The 14,705-nt window shown below is 42.4% G+C and overlaps 1 protein-coding gene across 4 annotated transcripts in view; it reads right to left on the bottom strand.

Moving 5' to 3' along the window:
* Positions 1 to 2,294: 2,294 nt before the first annotated feature.
* LOC147431202 (craniofacial development-like protein) overlaps positions 2,295 to 14,705 on the bottom strand; it is a 109,468-nt gene continuing 97,057 nt past the window's right edge. For all 4 annotated transcript variants that reach the window (XM_086493835.1, XM_086493836.1, XM_086493837.1 and 1 more), the window contains exons 4-5: positions 3,152 to 3,322; positions 2,295 to 3,068 (exon numbers count right to left, since the gene is read on the bottom strand). In XM_086493835.1, coding sequence (XP_086349961.1) covers positions 2,700 to 3,068; positions 3,152 to 3,322 — 540 coding nt within the window. In that variant the 3' untranslated portion in view covers positions 2,295 to 2,699. The remainder of the gene's footprint in view (positions 3,069 to 3,151; positions 3,323 to 14,705) is intronic.

Genomic DNA, 14,705 nt, shown 5'->3' with positions numbered 1-14,705 from the left:
TAATAAGGGCAACACCACTTCTTTCAATATCATGACAACCACAAAGAAATTTTTTTGGGTGCACAATCACTAGGAGATGAAGTAACTAGTTGATTTATTGAATTATTGAATATCTTTAGTTTAGCTAAAAAACTCTAATGGAGCCAAGCTTACAAACCCTAACTACATGCAAGGCATTCTTCAATGTAAGAGATCGAGGAAGGGGAGGAAATTTCACAAGATAAAGAGGCTTATATTGCTTCAAGAATATAAAAGTGCACAAGTGTGTTAGGGATTTCTAGGAGAGAATTGAAGCTAGATATGTAGCCACAAAAGACAAAGAAGAAACCTGTAATATTCATGATCCTCACATCACATATAGGCACGTGGGTCATTCTATTTCCAAGAATGTCTCTCTAGAAAAATAAAAGGGCTTTATTTAAATAATTAGAGTATTGAATGTGATTCTCCATTGGGCCTCCTAAAATAGGCTTCAAAGAAGGTAGTCTATTATCATGGCATATATTGTATTTTTCTTTCATGATTCATCTTTATCAAGGTGAATATTGGTAAATCACTAGCACATAGAGTGGGTTTGTTGCAGAAAACTAGGAGAGATAAGAAAGGGATTGAATTTTTGGCTATGCGTAAGGTATGCTCTTTGAAGTTTATTGGGAGACGATGTGCTCTCAAGGGATCCTCTCTTTATAGAGTAGGACATGCCACTTGCGAAGTCTTAGAAAACTCTCTATTTACAATATATGGTAATTATGTATCCCCTTCTTATGCTTATAAGAGATGTAGTGGAAAAAAATTATTTATGAAGTTTTGTACGGTTCTTTGGAAACACATGCCTAAATCTGTTGTAAAATTCTCTCTTGCATTTTTTTATAGCACTAATCTATGTCATATAACTTGATGGGATTCTCCTTATTCTAGAGCTTCAAATAACCCTAACACCATAATAAAGAACAAAAAACAAGAAGTACTTATAAGGCAATCCTTGATGCAGTGTGTACGTACAAATAAGGTGGGGCTACAAGCTTCTAGATTGTAACTCTCATCGATAGTGCCATCTGTATCTACTGAGAGCCATTCTTCACCATGGACCAAAATTTTAAGACTTTGACCCAAGTATATTGCAAAAGTCTTTGAAGGAGGAGATGAAGCAAAACACGAAGAGTACATGGAGCTTGGGACATCCAGGAAATTTTTGACATAAAATGGAACAAGAACATGTCTAGCCGAGAGAAAAACATACATAGACTAATTTGAGTTGTGGCCTTACCATAAGGCTCATATAAACCAAAAGAAACATTACGCTATAATTAATGAAAACAATTGGAGATGTGAAATAATGTAATACATGCAAGAGCCATTAGCTTCTTCAAAATCTTTCATTCACTTATTGAAAATTTAAGCCCAATAGGGCCTTTTCGTAGACCTAGGGAGTTCTATTCTTCTTTAAAACATTGTGTTTATAGATTTCTTGTTCCAAACATTAGCATAGTCACAAGGCAGGTAGAGTTGGGACTACTTGGGGAACTAGAATAGGAAACAACTACCATACACCATGAATGTCACATGGACATAGTAGCCATGTAGATTCGAAGCATTTTGTATGAAACAAGTTTATGAACACGACAATAAAAGTCTCGTCAAAATCTATTAATCCCAACTCATAAATATGTATGCTTAGATCTTACATTTATAACATATGTATACAAAAATCTACATAAAAGACTAGGAGATTCAAAACCCCACATTAAAGTCGAAAATGTTGGTCAAAATAACTTATGGAGAAGATCATGTGACTAGACAATGGTAGGAAGCATTCACCATGTTTTAAACTTTTAAGTTTCTTGGTTTGAAGAAATGAGTTTCCCGGCAACTATGCACATGGAACACGGATTAGAATGAGATGAGAAACCATAATGGAAAAAATGACCATTCCTTGTGACTACAAATACTAACCATGCACCATGATCAAGGGCAAGAAGCATGTACCGACCACCAAGAGTGACATAGACATCTTCATGACCACCACTATGGACCTCATATTTAAAATGAAGTGTCAGGATATCCCCATGACCACCACTACCACCAATATGGGCCACATAATCACCCTGAAGTGCGAGGATATCCCCATGACCACCACTATGGACCACATAATTGCACTAAATTGCGAGGAGACTAGGACCCTACCAAAATGAACGGTGTATGCTCTACATTGAGTTGGTAAAAAAGTTGCTAGAAACCAATAAGGTAGGCCTTCCTTCTCTGGTCAGTACCACAAGTGCAAGGTTCCCCACGGGTACCATAACATTAGCTGATTGATTACTGATTTTAGTCCAAAACTTGACCAAACTGCAACTTTTACATCTGGGTTTGTAGTCCAACCATAAGAGGTGCATCGTGTGGCATCTAGAGCAATTTCCAGCAGAGAAAAATCTGCCCAAAAAAAATGCAGCATAGAGTGCTAGATTCACTGTAGCTCTGAAAAGAAATACAACTTCTTCAAACATGTTCAGTATGAGACTGTCAGCTTTGTCTGCATTTAATCTATTTGCTGTTGGGCACCTTCCCAATTGTCCCCTTGGAGGATTGCACTGACATAACTTGGCCTCAATGGACTCCATGTTTCCTCTTGGTCAAACCGTATTCATGATATCCACCTTTTTGACAAGCAAACAACTGAAGCTCACACACAAGAGGATAAACTAATCTTCTTCTTCATATGATACGTCACTTTGTCTCTTTGCTTGCAGGGCAAGGCGTGCATCTCTCTCACGCTCATACTCCCGAATATCACTTCTTTGTAGAAACGCCACTCGATCAGTGTACTTGTCTCCACTCTTCTTGTAAGACTCCAACTCTTCCTCAATTTGTTTCTCTTCTTTGAAATCTGTCCAATCCTTCCTGGTTTTGTCTAGGACATTCAATTTCGGTCTTTTCTCTATTTGTTGTAGCAACTTATCCACTCCAGCAGAAGATTGTCTCCGTTTGAACTCCTCCGCAGCTTTTGAGTTTGGATCAATCAATTTTGTAACTTTTATCTCTTCACCAGCAAAATCTCGTACTTCACTTATCTGCTCACATGTAATGCCGCCGTTAAAAAACATCATCCATCAAAACATCTCAAATCAACAGGGAAAGCTTGAAGTCCACTTACCACTAGTTTCCCATCTTTGTTTGTGATGGCTGCATCCTTTGCTGCTGCCAACGCAGATGCAGCAATCTTCTTGAGAGCTTCCTTGTCTTCTGTTTGTCTTACTTCTGTGCTCGTCTTCAGTTCACATGCAAGAGACTTTTGACGTGCAAAACCAAGGCTCACCATCCAGTCCTAGGAGAAAATACGAGTTGTAGCTGAGAGCATTGAAGGATCAGACTAACTCACACTTAAAAACAGATATAGATAGCTATATATACCTTCATAAGGTCATAAAAGTCTAAAAGACGGGCTAAAACACTCCCACAAAACATAAAAGCAAGACATAAAAAAGCAAGGAGAAAGAAGTAAAACATCCTATTTGGTTAAAACAAATAGATAAATAGACACAAAACGCTTTGAACAATAGCTCAACTTTAAAGTCGTTCACAAAACAGATAAGATATGAAAAGACTTAATTCAAATCATCCAACAAAACTGATGTAAGACAAAAAAAGCAGATTCTTGAGTTCTTGGGCAACCAGCCACTAGCCTCCTTAATCACATTGCCATTTCTTAGTGAAGAGGTGTGTTTAGGATTCTTGCATTAGCATGTAACGTTTCCACTAATCGCCCTCTACACAATCATTGCATAAGCAATTTGGGTCATCTTCAATCCAATATCCAATAGGTGAGTGTATGGTTTGAATTTAATGTTAGGTCTTGCCTCTAGGCTAAATTTTACAGTTGTGTAAAGTCTTCTATTCACATTTTTCAATTGTGCATCATGCCTTTCGGAAGCCCATCCCTCACACGGCATGCAATCTCAAAGCATGTAGCCCTGGACATCATCTTTCAATTAAGTATTCTATCACAAGATCTGAAGTCCATTAGAGCCTTCAATTAAGTTTCCCAACTCTACTAAACACAGCTTTAAGTGTGCACAATTTCGAGTCCCACAACAACCAAAGCATCTTGCCCACTTGGTTAAGAGGGTAGCTCTTTATTTGTGTGCACTGTGTGGAGAAAGTTTCAAAACTTATTTTAAGTTGGAGCACTTTAGTCAAAAGAGCTTGTGGACAAATCTTACGCGCTCGATTATGACACATACTTAAAAAAAACACACATGAGAGAGCACATGTAACAAATTCATTTTAGGAGTTCCCATTTCAATGTACATCTTTTCATAAAGTCATTCAGCAGAACACTATCAACCTGTCAGTATCCCTAAAATCTCAAGGAAAAATTAGTGACTATATATATATATATCTCCGTGCACATATTTTGGGCATTGCTGGCCATGGTGTGGGAGGCCCATGTGATGAGGCCCTAGTTGATGTTGTAGAGATTGTTAGAAAATTGCATGCAGATGCAAGGCCACAAGGAGAAGACAAATCTGCTTTTGTGGATGCATTGGTCAATGATTTGGAAAGGAGATGGCTCTCAAGCTCAAGGAGGTGCTTCAATGAGTACACATGCTAAGGGAACGACTAATGTAAGTGGCTCTTCCAAGTCCAATGTCGGGTCCTCAAGCAAGAAGAGGAAGGCTGCTCAAGGGGGTTTGGCAAGTGCATTTGGCTTGCAAATACGGAAGCAAGCAGACCAAGACTTGCGTAGGTTTTTTTATGTTGAAGATGTTCCTACATGGAAAGTAAGGAGCCCTTACTTTTTGCAGATGGTGAAAGCTATTGGACAAGCAGGTCCTTCATATGTTCCCCCCTCTTATCATGCTTTGCGTACCACAGAATTGAATGAAGAGGTCAAATGCGTAAAGACTGAGATCATGGGTGTGCGCGAGAAATGGAAAAGATACGGATGCTCTATTGTGTGTGATGGATGGTCTGACACTAGGCGTAGTCCTATCATTAACTTTCTTGCATGCTCTATTCATGGGTCAGTGTTTTTGAAAGTTGTACACACATCTGGGGAAACAAAGACATCGGAATTCATTTTTAAGCATCTCAAACACGTTATCAGAGGGTGGCCCAACAAATGTTGTGCAGGTATGCATGGACAATGCAACCAATTGTGTTGGCCTTGGGGAGATGATTGGAAGGGAGTGGAAACACTTCTTTTTTAACCAGATGTGCTTGCCATTGCTTGGACCTTTTGTTTGAGGACATTGGAGAGATTGGTTTGGTTGCCAAAGTGCTTGAGAATGCAACAAAGATTGTTTGCATTTGTGACAAGAAAGTCTACTGTGTTGACATTGTTTCGGCAACTTAGCAAGAAGGACTTGGTGAAGCCGTCAGCCACTCGATTTGCATACTACTTTATTATGTTGGCCAATCTTGTGGATGAGAGATGCATGCAAGGTATACGCAAGCTTATGATTGATGACAAATTTGTGAAGATGAAGAGATCCAAGACTGAAAAGGCTACTTAGGTCTCTAACATTGTGTTTAATGCATCCTTTTGGCAAGAGACCGGGCTTATTTTTAAAAATTTGTGCTCCAATTTTGAAAATTCTCTGTTTGGCTGATAGGAAGGAGCCACCATGGGGCTTATGTACGAGCTTACGGATTGCATGGTAGAACAAATTGAAAACATGCAAGGCATTGATGCTGCAAGGATGAGAGAGATTGGGGATCTATGCATTGAAAGATGGAATATGTTGCACACACCATTACATGTTGTTGGATACATGTTGCATCGTATATGGCGAGGAAGAGGGCAAGAAAGTGATAGCGAGGTGCATCAAGGATGGATGACATTCTTGGATAGGTACACCGAGGGTGATTTGACCTTGCAAGGCACCCTAATTGATGAGTTTGACATTTATAAAGCTGAAAGCAAGTCATTTGCTCATCCAATTGCAAAAGATTCAAATAGGATGCAAGAGGGAGTGAAATGGTGGGAAACTTTTGGGGCTTGCACACCCGCTTTGCAAGCTCTTGCTTTGAGGGTGCTTTCTCAAGGACGTGTCTCTCCATGTGAGAGAAATTGGAGTACCTTCTCTCTCATTCAAGAGAAGAAATAGGCCACTCCCATCTCATAGAGAAAAGCTTGTGTACACACACACACGAACTTGAGGCTCATATCCAAAATCAAAGAGCGCGGCTATGAGAGAATGGAGGTCACATTGGAAATGCTCAATAAGGAAAAAGATGAGGACCACTTGCTTGCCTTGCAAGAGATTCAGGAGGCCATTGCAGAGAGTACTACAGATGCCATAGAGCCTATTCCCAATGCTGGTACCAATCGTATTGCAGCATCATGCTCAGTTGGTGGTGATGAGGATGAGGACGAGGACGATGATGATGCTGCTTATGACGATGAGGATGTGAGCTATGATAAGAGTTAGAGCTCACTGCGCCTGGCCACCAGCTTATGGACCATGGTTTTGGACATTTACATATGCTGTATGGTGCTCACTGTTGACTCTATTGTTCAGAGTCTAGTCTCTACTTACGTTTTCGATTCAGCCTTCAGAAGACTACACTCCTGAATGTTTTTTGGTCTGCTTCTATAGTTCTCACTCCTTTTTGTTTGGAGGTTACTTCGTTACTTAGAGGCACCATCTCTCCACATTTTATTCTCTGTCTACATGCCTGATTGACACATGGTCATTGATTGAAATCTGATTGGAATTTGGTGTACCCACTAATGACTATACCCTCACCCGTGTCACGTGTGTAGATTGAGCAACAAGCTAGTCTCTAAATTCTAATTTCTAAAATTTCTATGGTTTTGTCTTTGTGTATAAAGTTTTAAACATGGTGGCGTAGTATGTAGCATCCTATGTAGTAGGCTATCTGAAGAGTGACGTGTGGAATTTCGGGTAGTGTGATCTGTATTTATTCCGTACTTACGTACCCGTGTGCGTCCGACGTGTGATTGACGTATGAAAAAACTATGATAGGTACAATCCAATACAACATGCCAAACTGCATACAGACTCGAAAGAGCACATATACTCCCACTGTGGTAACTTGCTTCCTTAAAATCTTCACCAAAACTATCTTTTGTACCATAGTTTTTTCATACGTCGATCACATGTAGGATGCACACGGGTACGGAAGTACGAAATAAGTACGGATCAAACTACTCGAAATTCCACACATTAGTCTTCAGATAGCCTACTACATAGGATGCTACATACTACACCACCATGTTTAAAACTTTATACACAAAGACAAAACCATAGAAATTTTAGAAATTAGAATTTAGAGACCAGCTTGTTGCTCAATCTGCAGACGTGATACGGGTGACGGTATAGTCACTAGTGGGTACACCAAATTAGAATTTAGAGACCACCTTGTTGCTCAATCTGCACACGTGATACGGGTAACGGTATAGTCACTAGTGGGTACACCAAATTCCAATCAGACTTCAATCAATGACCATGTGTCAATTAGGCATCTAGACAGAGAATAAAAAGTGGAGAGATGGTCTCTCTAAGTAATGAAGTAACCTCCAAACACAAAACAGTGAGGACTGTAGAAGCAGACCAAAAAACATTCAGGAGTGTAGTCTCCTGAAGGCTGAATCCAAAACATAAGCAGAGACTATAGGCTAGAATCTAAACTGGAGAGTCAACAGTGAACACCATACGACATAAGTAAATGTCCAAAACCATGGTCCATAGGCAGGAGGACAGACGCAATCAGCTCTAACTCTCACCATAGCTTACATCCTCATCGTCATAAGTAGCATTATCCTCGTCCTCATCCTCATCACCACCAATTGAGCATCATGCTCCAAAATGATCGGTACCAGCAATGGGAATAGGCTCTATCGCATCTGTAAGCAAACGGTCCTCATCTTTTTCCTTATTGAGTATTTCCAATGTGACCTCCATTCTCTCATAGCCGCGCTCTTTGATTTTGGATATGAGCCTCAAGTTTGTGTGTATGTACACAAGCTTCTCCGTACGAGATGGGAGTAGCCTATTTCTTCTCTTGGTATGAATGGAAGAGAAGGTGCTTCAATTTCTCTCACATGGAGAGACACACGTCCCTTGAGAAAGCACCCTTAGAGAAAGAGCTTGCAAAGCGGATGTGCAAGCCCCAAAAGTTTCCCACCATTTCACTCCCTCTTGCATCCTCTTTGAATCTTTTGCAATTGGATGAGCAAATGACTTGCTTTCAGCTTTATAAATGTCAAACTCATCAATTAGGGTGCCTTGCAAGGTCAAATCACCCTTGGTGTACCTGTCCAAGAATGTCATCCATCCTTCATGCACCTCGCCATCACTTTCTTGCCCTCTTTCTCGCCATATAGGATGCAACATGTATCCAACAACATGTAATGGTGTCTGCAACATATTCCATCTTTCAATGCATAGATCCCTAATCTCTCTCATCCTTGCAGCATCAATGCCTTGCATGTTTTCAATTTGCTCTACCATGCAATCCGTAAGCTCGTACATAAGCCCCATGGTGGCTCCTTGCCTATCAGCCAAACGAAGAATTTTCAAAATTGGAGCACAAAGTTTCAAAAATCAGCCCGGCCTCTTGCCAAAAGGATGCATTAAACACAATGTTAGAGACCGAAGTAGCCTTTTCAGTCTTGGATCTCTTCATCTTCACAAATTTGTCATCAATCATAAGCTTGCGTATACCTTGCATGCATCTCTCATCCACAAGATTGGCCAACATAATAAAGTAGTACGCAAATCGAGTGGCTGACGGCTTCACCAAGTCCTTCTTGCTAAGTTGCCAAAACAATGCCAACACAGTCGACTTTCTCGTCACAAATGTGACAATCTTTGTTGCATTCTCAAGCACTTTTACAACGAAACCAGTCTGTCCAATGTCCTCAAACAAAAGGTCCAAGCAATGGCAAGTACATCTGGTTTTAATAAAAGTGTTTCCACTCCCTTCCAATCATCTCCCCAATGCCAACACAATTGAATGCATTGTCCATGCATACCTGCACAACATTTGCTGGGCCACCCTCTAATAACCTGTTTGAGATGCTTAAAAATGAATTCCGATGTCTTTGTTTCCCCAGATGTGTCTACAACTTTCAAAAACACTGACTCATGAATAGAGCATGCAAGAAAGTTAATGATAGACCTGCGCCTAGTGTCAGACCATCCATCACACACAATAGAGCATCCATATCTTTTCCATTTCTCGCGCACATCCATGATCTCAATCTTTACGCATTTGACCTCTTCATTCAATTTATGTGCGCAAAGCATGATAAGAGGGGGGAACATACGAAGGACCTGCTTGTCCAATAGTTTTCACCATATGCAAAAAGTAACTTACTTTCCATGTAGGAACATCTTCAACATAAAAAAACCTGCACAAGGCTTGGTCTGCTTGCTTCCGTGTTTGCAAGCCAAATGCACTTGCCAAACCCCCTTGAGCAACCTTCGTCTTCTTACTTGAGGACCCCACATTGGACTTGGAAGAGCCACTTACATTAGTCGTTCCCTTAGCATGCGTACTCATTGAAGCACCTCCTTAGCTTGTGAGCCATCTCCTTCGAAATCATTGACCAATGCATCCACAAAAGCAGCTCTGTCTTCTCCCTGTGGCCGTGCATCTGCATGCAATCTTCTAACAATCTCTACAACATCAGCTGGGGTCTCATCACATGGGCCTCCCACACCATGGCCAGCAATGCCCAAAATATGTGCACGGATATGCACAGGACCACCGTCCCATGAATACCCACAATAATTACATTTCCAAGTCCATTTTTCTTTTGGGAGGCACTTCACTTGTTGCACATATTGCCACTCAGGACGCTTGGTTCGGCCCCACTCTCTATGGCGAGAGCGGTCTACTATTGATTGCACAAATCTCTACAATGCAATGGACTTGCCGACGATGAGACGGGCTGAAATCTGAAAACGCTAATGGCTGAAATCTGCAAATCTTTATCTGCTGAATTCTGACTCTATGTCGGTGATGCCGACGATGCGACGACGACGCGCTGAAAACGCTCATGCTGGAATCTGCGTTTTCCGGGCTGAATCTGCAAACTTCGGTGGATCTAACCGTGCGACGAGGATCTGCTATGGAAAGGTGAGATTTGCAAAGTTTGGGGCTTCTACTACGGTGTCTATGTGCTGAAAACTGAAAACGCTGAGGCTATGGCTGAATCTGACGCCGCAAATCTGCAAAACGCTAGGATGCTCTGCAAATGCAAAAACGCTAGGACTGATTTCTGATCTGCTGCAAAAACGCTAGTGATCTGCTGTGTCCTGCCGTCACCAGGTTGCTACAAATGCAAAACACTAGGTTGATCTGCAAAGCTGAAAACGCTGGCTTGTAGGTGATCATGCCGAGGGATCTTGCTTAGAAGGTGCACTGCCAGATGTCTGGTCCCTGCTGCCTCTTCTGCCAGAAAGTGCTAGCGCTAGGGTTTCTTATATACTGGCTGAGTCAAATTGCCCTACCCAGTTTCCCAACAAAAGTCACTTAAAAATAATAAGTAAAAAATGGCTAAAATAGGTCTGTGCACTGTAAAAATGCTCCTGATGGGTTCTGATGGTAATCTGATGATCATGCTGTGTGCAACCAGAGGATATGCATCTACTCTAAGTGTCTGAACATGCACGGTCTGCAAACAGACTCACAAAAGTGCCAGAACACTTCTTAAGCTAGATGAACTGAACTAAACCGAACACTAGTCATGAAGTAGCTTGTCCACGTACACATAGGGTTAGATGTGCACGTGACATCCCCTCCTTTTCAAAGTGAGGTACTGATACCGAACTGTATGGCACTGAGGGAGGTCTCCAACAGGGTCTGGAATCCTGGAAAGGACTCTTCGCCGGCCCACTCTGATGCGTGGGTCATGCGATACTTGAACTTCATAAAGGTCTGCAATGCTTGCTTCTTTGGGCCGCGCCGAAAGCAACACGAAGTCATCTGTGGCTCCTTCAATGCTTCAACTTCGTCTATAGTCATGCGTCCATCTTCTTCAAGAATCTCCGAGGATGAAAATTCCTGAAACCACTTCCAACACAAAAACATGAACATACACATTCCATGTAAAGTGACTGGAAAAAGACTATTCTTTCGAACAACTGTGCATGCAATGCAGATGAACATAGAGACGGAGTGCCAAACAGTTCATCAAACACACACAAACAATGGGGTCGAAACTTGTCTTTCCGATCTAAATCTATCAACTATGGCAAATCATAATGGAAATGCCGATGCTTGATGCTCAATCCTTCTTGGGCTCTTTCGGATACTGTGTCATGCCAAGGAAGAGACATAGAATGTGAATTCCTTAAATGCAAACATTTCATCTTTTCATGAGTAATCCGCATACATCCGTGCAATATGGCATGCCTGTGAAAAGGGATCACATAAGGACGGTGACTAAAATACAGGAAAGCATCACGAATGAAACACTCAAACAATGCGTGTTGACTAATCATTCGAACACATAATTCTTCCTGTGGGGTTCTTTGGACCTCGACTCAAGAGCCAAGATCGGTGCTGCGTGATCGATTGAATCTGCAATGAGGTTAGCTTCACTAGAAAAAGCATCAACTAAACCATCATCCTTGTGAACAATCACATCTGTATCCTGCAATCATCATGCTTGTGAGTAATTACATCTATATCATGCAAATCATCATGCTCGTGAATAATCACATCTTGATCATGCAATTCATCATGCTTATGATTATCATGCAAATCATGTGTGTCGTGCTTTGGAGAAGAAAAAACTGAGAGAGTCTCCTTCTCTTGAGTCTTTTCAATCTGTGCCTGCAGATTAGAAAACAGGAGGACCAACTGTTGCATGCGTTGGGCTCTCTGCGCTTCACGCTCTTCGCGCTCGCGATCCAATTCGGCTCTTCTTTTTGCGGCCTCCAAGCGTGCTTGCTCGTGCTCATGCGCTATGGCTGCCATTCTTTCTTTGTGTTCATAATCTAATTCTGCCATTCTTTCTTCGGCCGCCAAGCGCGCTTGCTAGCACTCACGCTCAAAGTCGGCCTTTCTTTCTGCTTTTCTTGCTTCGTGTTGTAACTTCCTATCCATCATCTTGACACCAAAGCCTCCATAGGATTTGGTGCAATCCTTGGCGTAGATGGGGAAGGGGGAGGGTCATAAAAACCTCCTGGTGGGAAAAATTCTTCTTCGCAACTTCCATGCTCATCACCTCCATGCGAAGTATCCATTCCGCTTCGGGTAATGACTATACTCTGAAGTCTTGGGTTCTTAACTTCACGAGGAACTTGGGTTCTTGTGGTTCTTGGTTCTTGAGGTTCTTGAGTTCTTGAGTTCTTGAGGTTCTTCTTTTGCTTGTAATCTATGTTAGAGAAGGATCTTCTCTTACACGAGCTCTTCTCTTTCCCGTGGACGCACCCCTAGGCGACCTTGCGCTCACACCAAGGTTACTTTTTCCCACCTCACGTCGATTGGCCGGCCGCTAAGTGCACGGTCCGCTCTCAATGAGTGAAAAGAGAAACAAGGGGAGGCTGGACAAGCCCTTCTTTCTTGGGATTCCTGTCACTCTTCAAAAACACGATTAGGAATCGACACGCCCAAGAGGACTTGGGTTATGTGCGACCGCAACAAGCAAAAAAAATTTCTTGTGGTTCTTTCCTTGAGTGATACAGAACACTGCCAAAGCTCTGATACCAATGTAAGGTGCAACCGAAGTGAATGTTGAACTTTGCTCAAGATGAGTGCTCCAAACTGTGCTCAAGGTTCCTTTTACTTACGGAAGGGAGAGCCTTCCGTTCCTTTAGTGAGAGAGTGCAAGTGATCACAAACAAAGTGGATAAACACTTGCGAATGAAGGTGTTGAGACTGAGAGATAGAGAGAGAAGAGAATACGACACTAGAATGTTGTCAAACCCTCCTCCTAAGGCCCCACTCTCTATGGCAAGAGCAGTCTACTATTGATTGCACAAATCTCTACAATGCAATGGACTTGCCGACGATGTCGACGATGATGAGGACGACGACGAGACGGCAGACTGAAATATGAAAACGCTAATGGCTGAAATCTGCAAATCTTTATCTGCTGAATTTTGACTCTATGTCGGTGATGACGACAATGAAGACAATGTGATGATCACAGACCTTAGAATATGCTATTGCATCCTTAAAAACTTAGGGCCACCATAGACCACTCTGTAGAATCTTCTGGGCGGTGATGTGACCAGGGTAATGGCCACCAGTGGGACCATTGTGGACATCCTCCAGAATATGCTCTACCTCATGAGGCGAGACACAACGCTTCAGAACACCATCTAGTCCCGATTTGTAGAGCTGGCCCCCAATCAGAGTGAAAGGCTTGGACTTCAACAGCAATCTCCTCTTCTACAGTGGAGATGCCTTCTCTGGGTACAGCCCAGTAGAGAGAAAATGTAGGACCTCGCCGTACCATTCCGGTGTTGTATCGATTTTAAAAAGACTGCTATCTGGAAAGTCATCCGCAATCCCGGTAGCTTCTTCACCTGTGTGAATGCGAGAGAGGTGGTCAGCCATTACATGATGCTTACCAGGACGAAGTACCACTTCAAAATCAAACTCTTGGAATAGGAGGAGCCATCGCCATACTCGACCTGCGACCTGTGGCTTATTAAGCAGATAGCGCAAGGCATGGTGATCAGTAATAATTGTGAAGTGGACCCCTAGCAAATAGTGACGAAATTTTTGTAGAGCATAAACTATAGCCAAACCTTCCCTCTCTGTGGTGCTATAGTTGCGCTCTGCTTTGGTGAGCAGGCGACTTGCATAATGTACAGGGCGATCCAAGTTGAACTCTTTGCTAGGCTGAGTCAGCATAGCACCCACAACCAGCAGACTGGCATCTGTATGCACATGAAAAGGTAGGGCCCAATCCGGGGCAACTAGAATAGGCGCTTCAGTGAGGCATTTTTTGAGGTATGCAAATGCTTCGGCCTCGGGTGTTGACCACTGGAAGGGCACAGCAGCACTGGTGAGCCGGGTCAATGGTTGAGCCACCTGTGCATACATACGTATAAACCTACGATGATAGCCGGTGTGGCCCACAAAGCTCTGAACACCTTTGGGATTTATGGAAGGAGGTAACTTCAAGATGGCCACTATCTTCTCTGGGTCAGGTGCTAAACCTTGAGCAGACACCACATGGCCCAACAATGTGCCCTCTGTGACCAAAAAATGACACTTGTTCGGATTGACCTTCAAACGTGCCTCTCTGCACCTGAGGAAGACTGCAGAGAGTTGAGCAAGATGCTCCTTTAGATTTTCTACTGGGGTCGAACATTGAGCACCCGAGAAGGTGGAAAAGTCGTCCATGAATATGCGAAGGTGATCAGTAAGCAGAGGACAAAAGATGAGATATACGATGCGATTGAAAGAAGGCGGTGCATTTTTAAGCCCAAGAGACATTCTAGTGTAGATGAAAATACCCCAGGGAGTCACAAAAGCTGTTTTGATTTGGTCGTCAGGATGTATTCCTAACTGATTGTAGCCGTTGAACCCGTCCATAAAACTATACAGTACATGGCCAGCGACATCTTCGAGGACTCTCTCAGTGAAAGGTGTCGGAAATCCATCCGGGATTGTGACCTTATTCAGAGCCCGGTAGTCGACGCAAACTCGAATTTTGTTGGATTGCTTCTTTGGGGCAATAACCATAGGGGACAACCATTCTGAGTGCTCTA

This window comes from Adiantum capillus-veneris, chromosome 21, assembly GCF_014529385.1.
Source record: "Adiantum capillus-veneris isolate H3 chromosome 21, ASM1452938v2, whole genome shotgun sequence".
In the NCBI taxonomy this organism is placed as follows: Eukaryota; Viridiplantae; Streptophyta; class Polypodiopsida; order Polypodiales; family Pteridaceae; genus Adiantum; species Adiantum capillus-veneris.
Note: the sequence above shows the minus strand (reverse complement) of the source record. Positions and strands in the feature narration are given on the sequence as shown.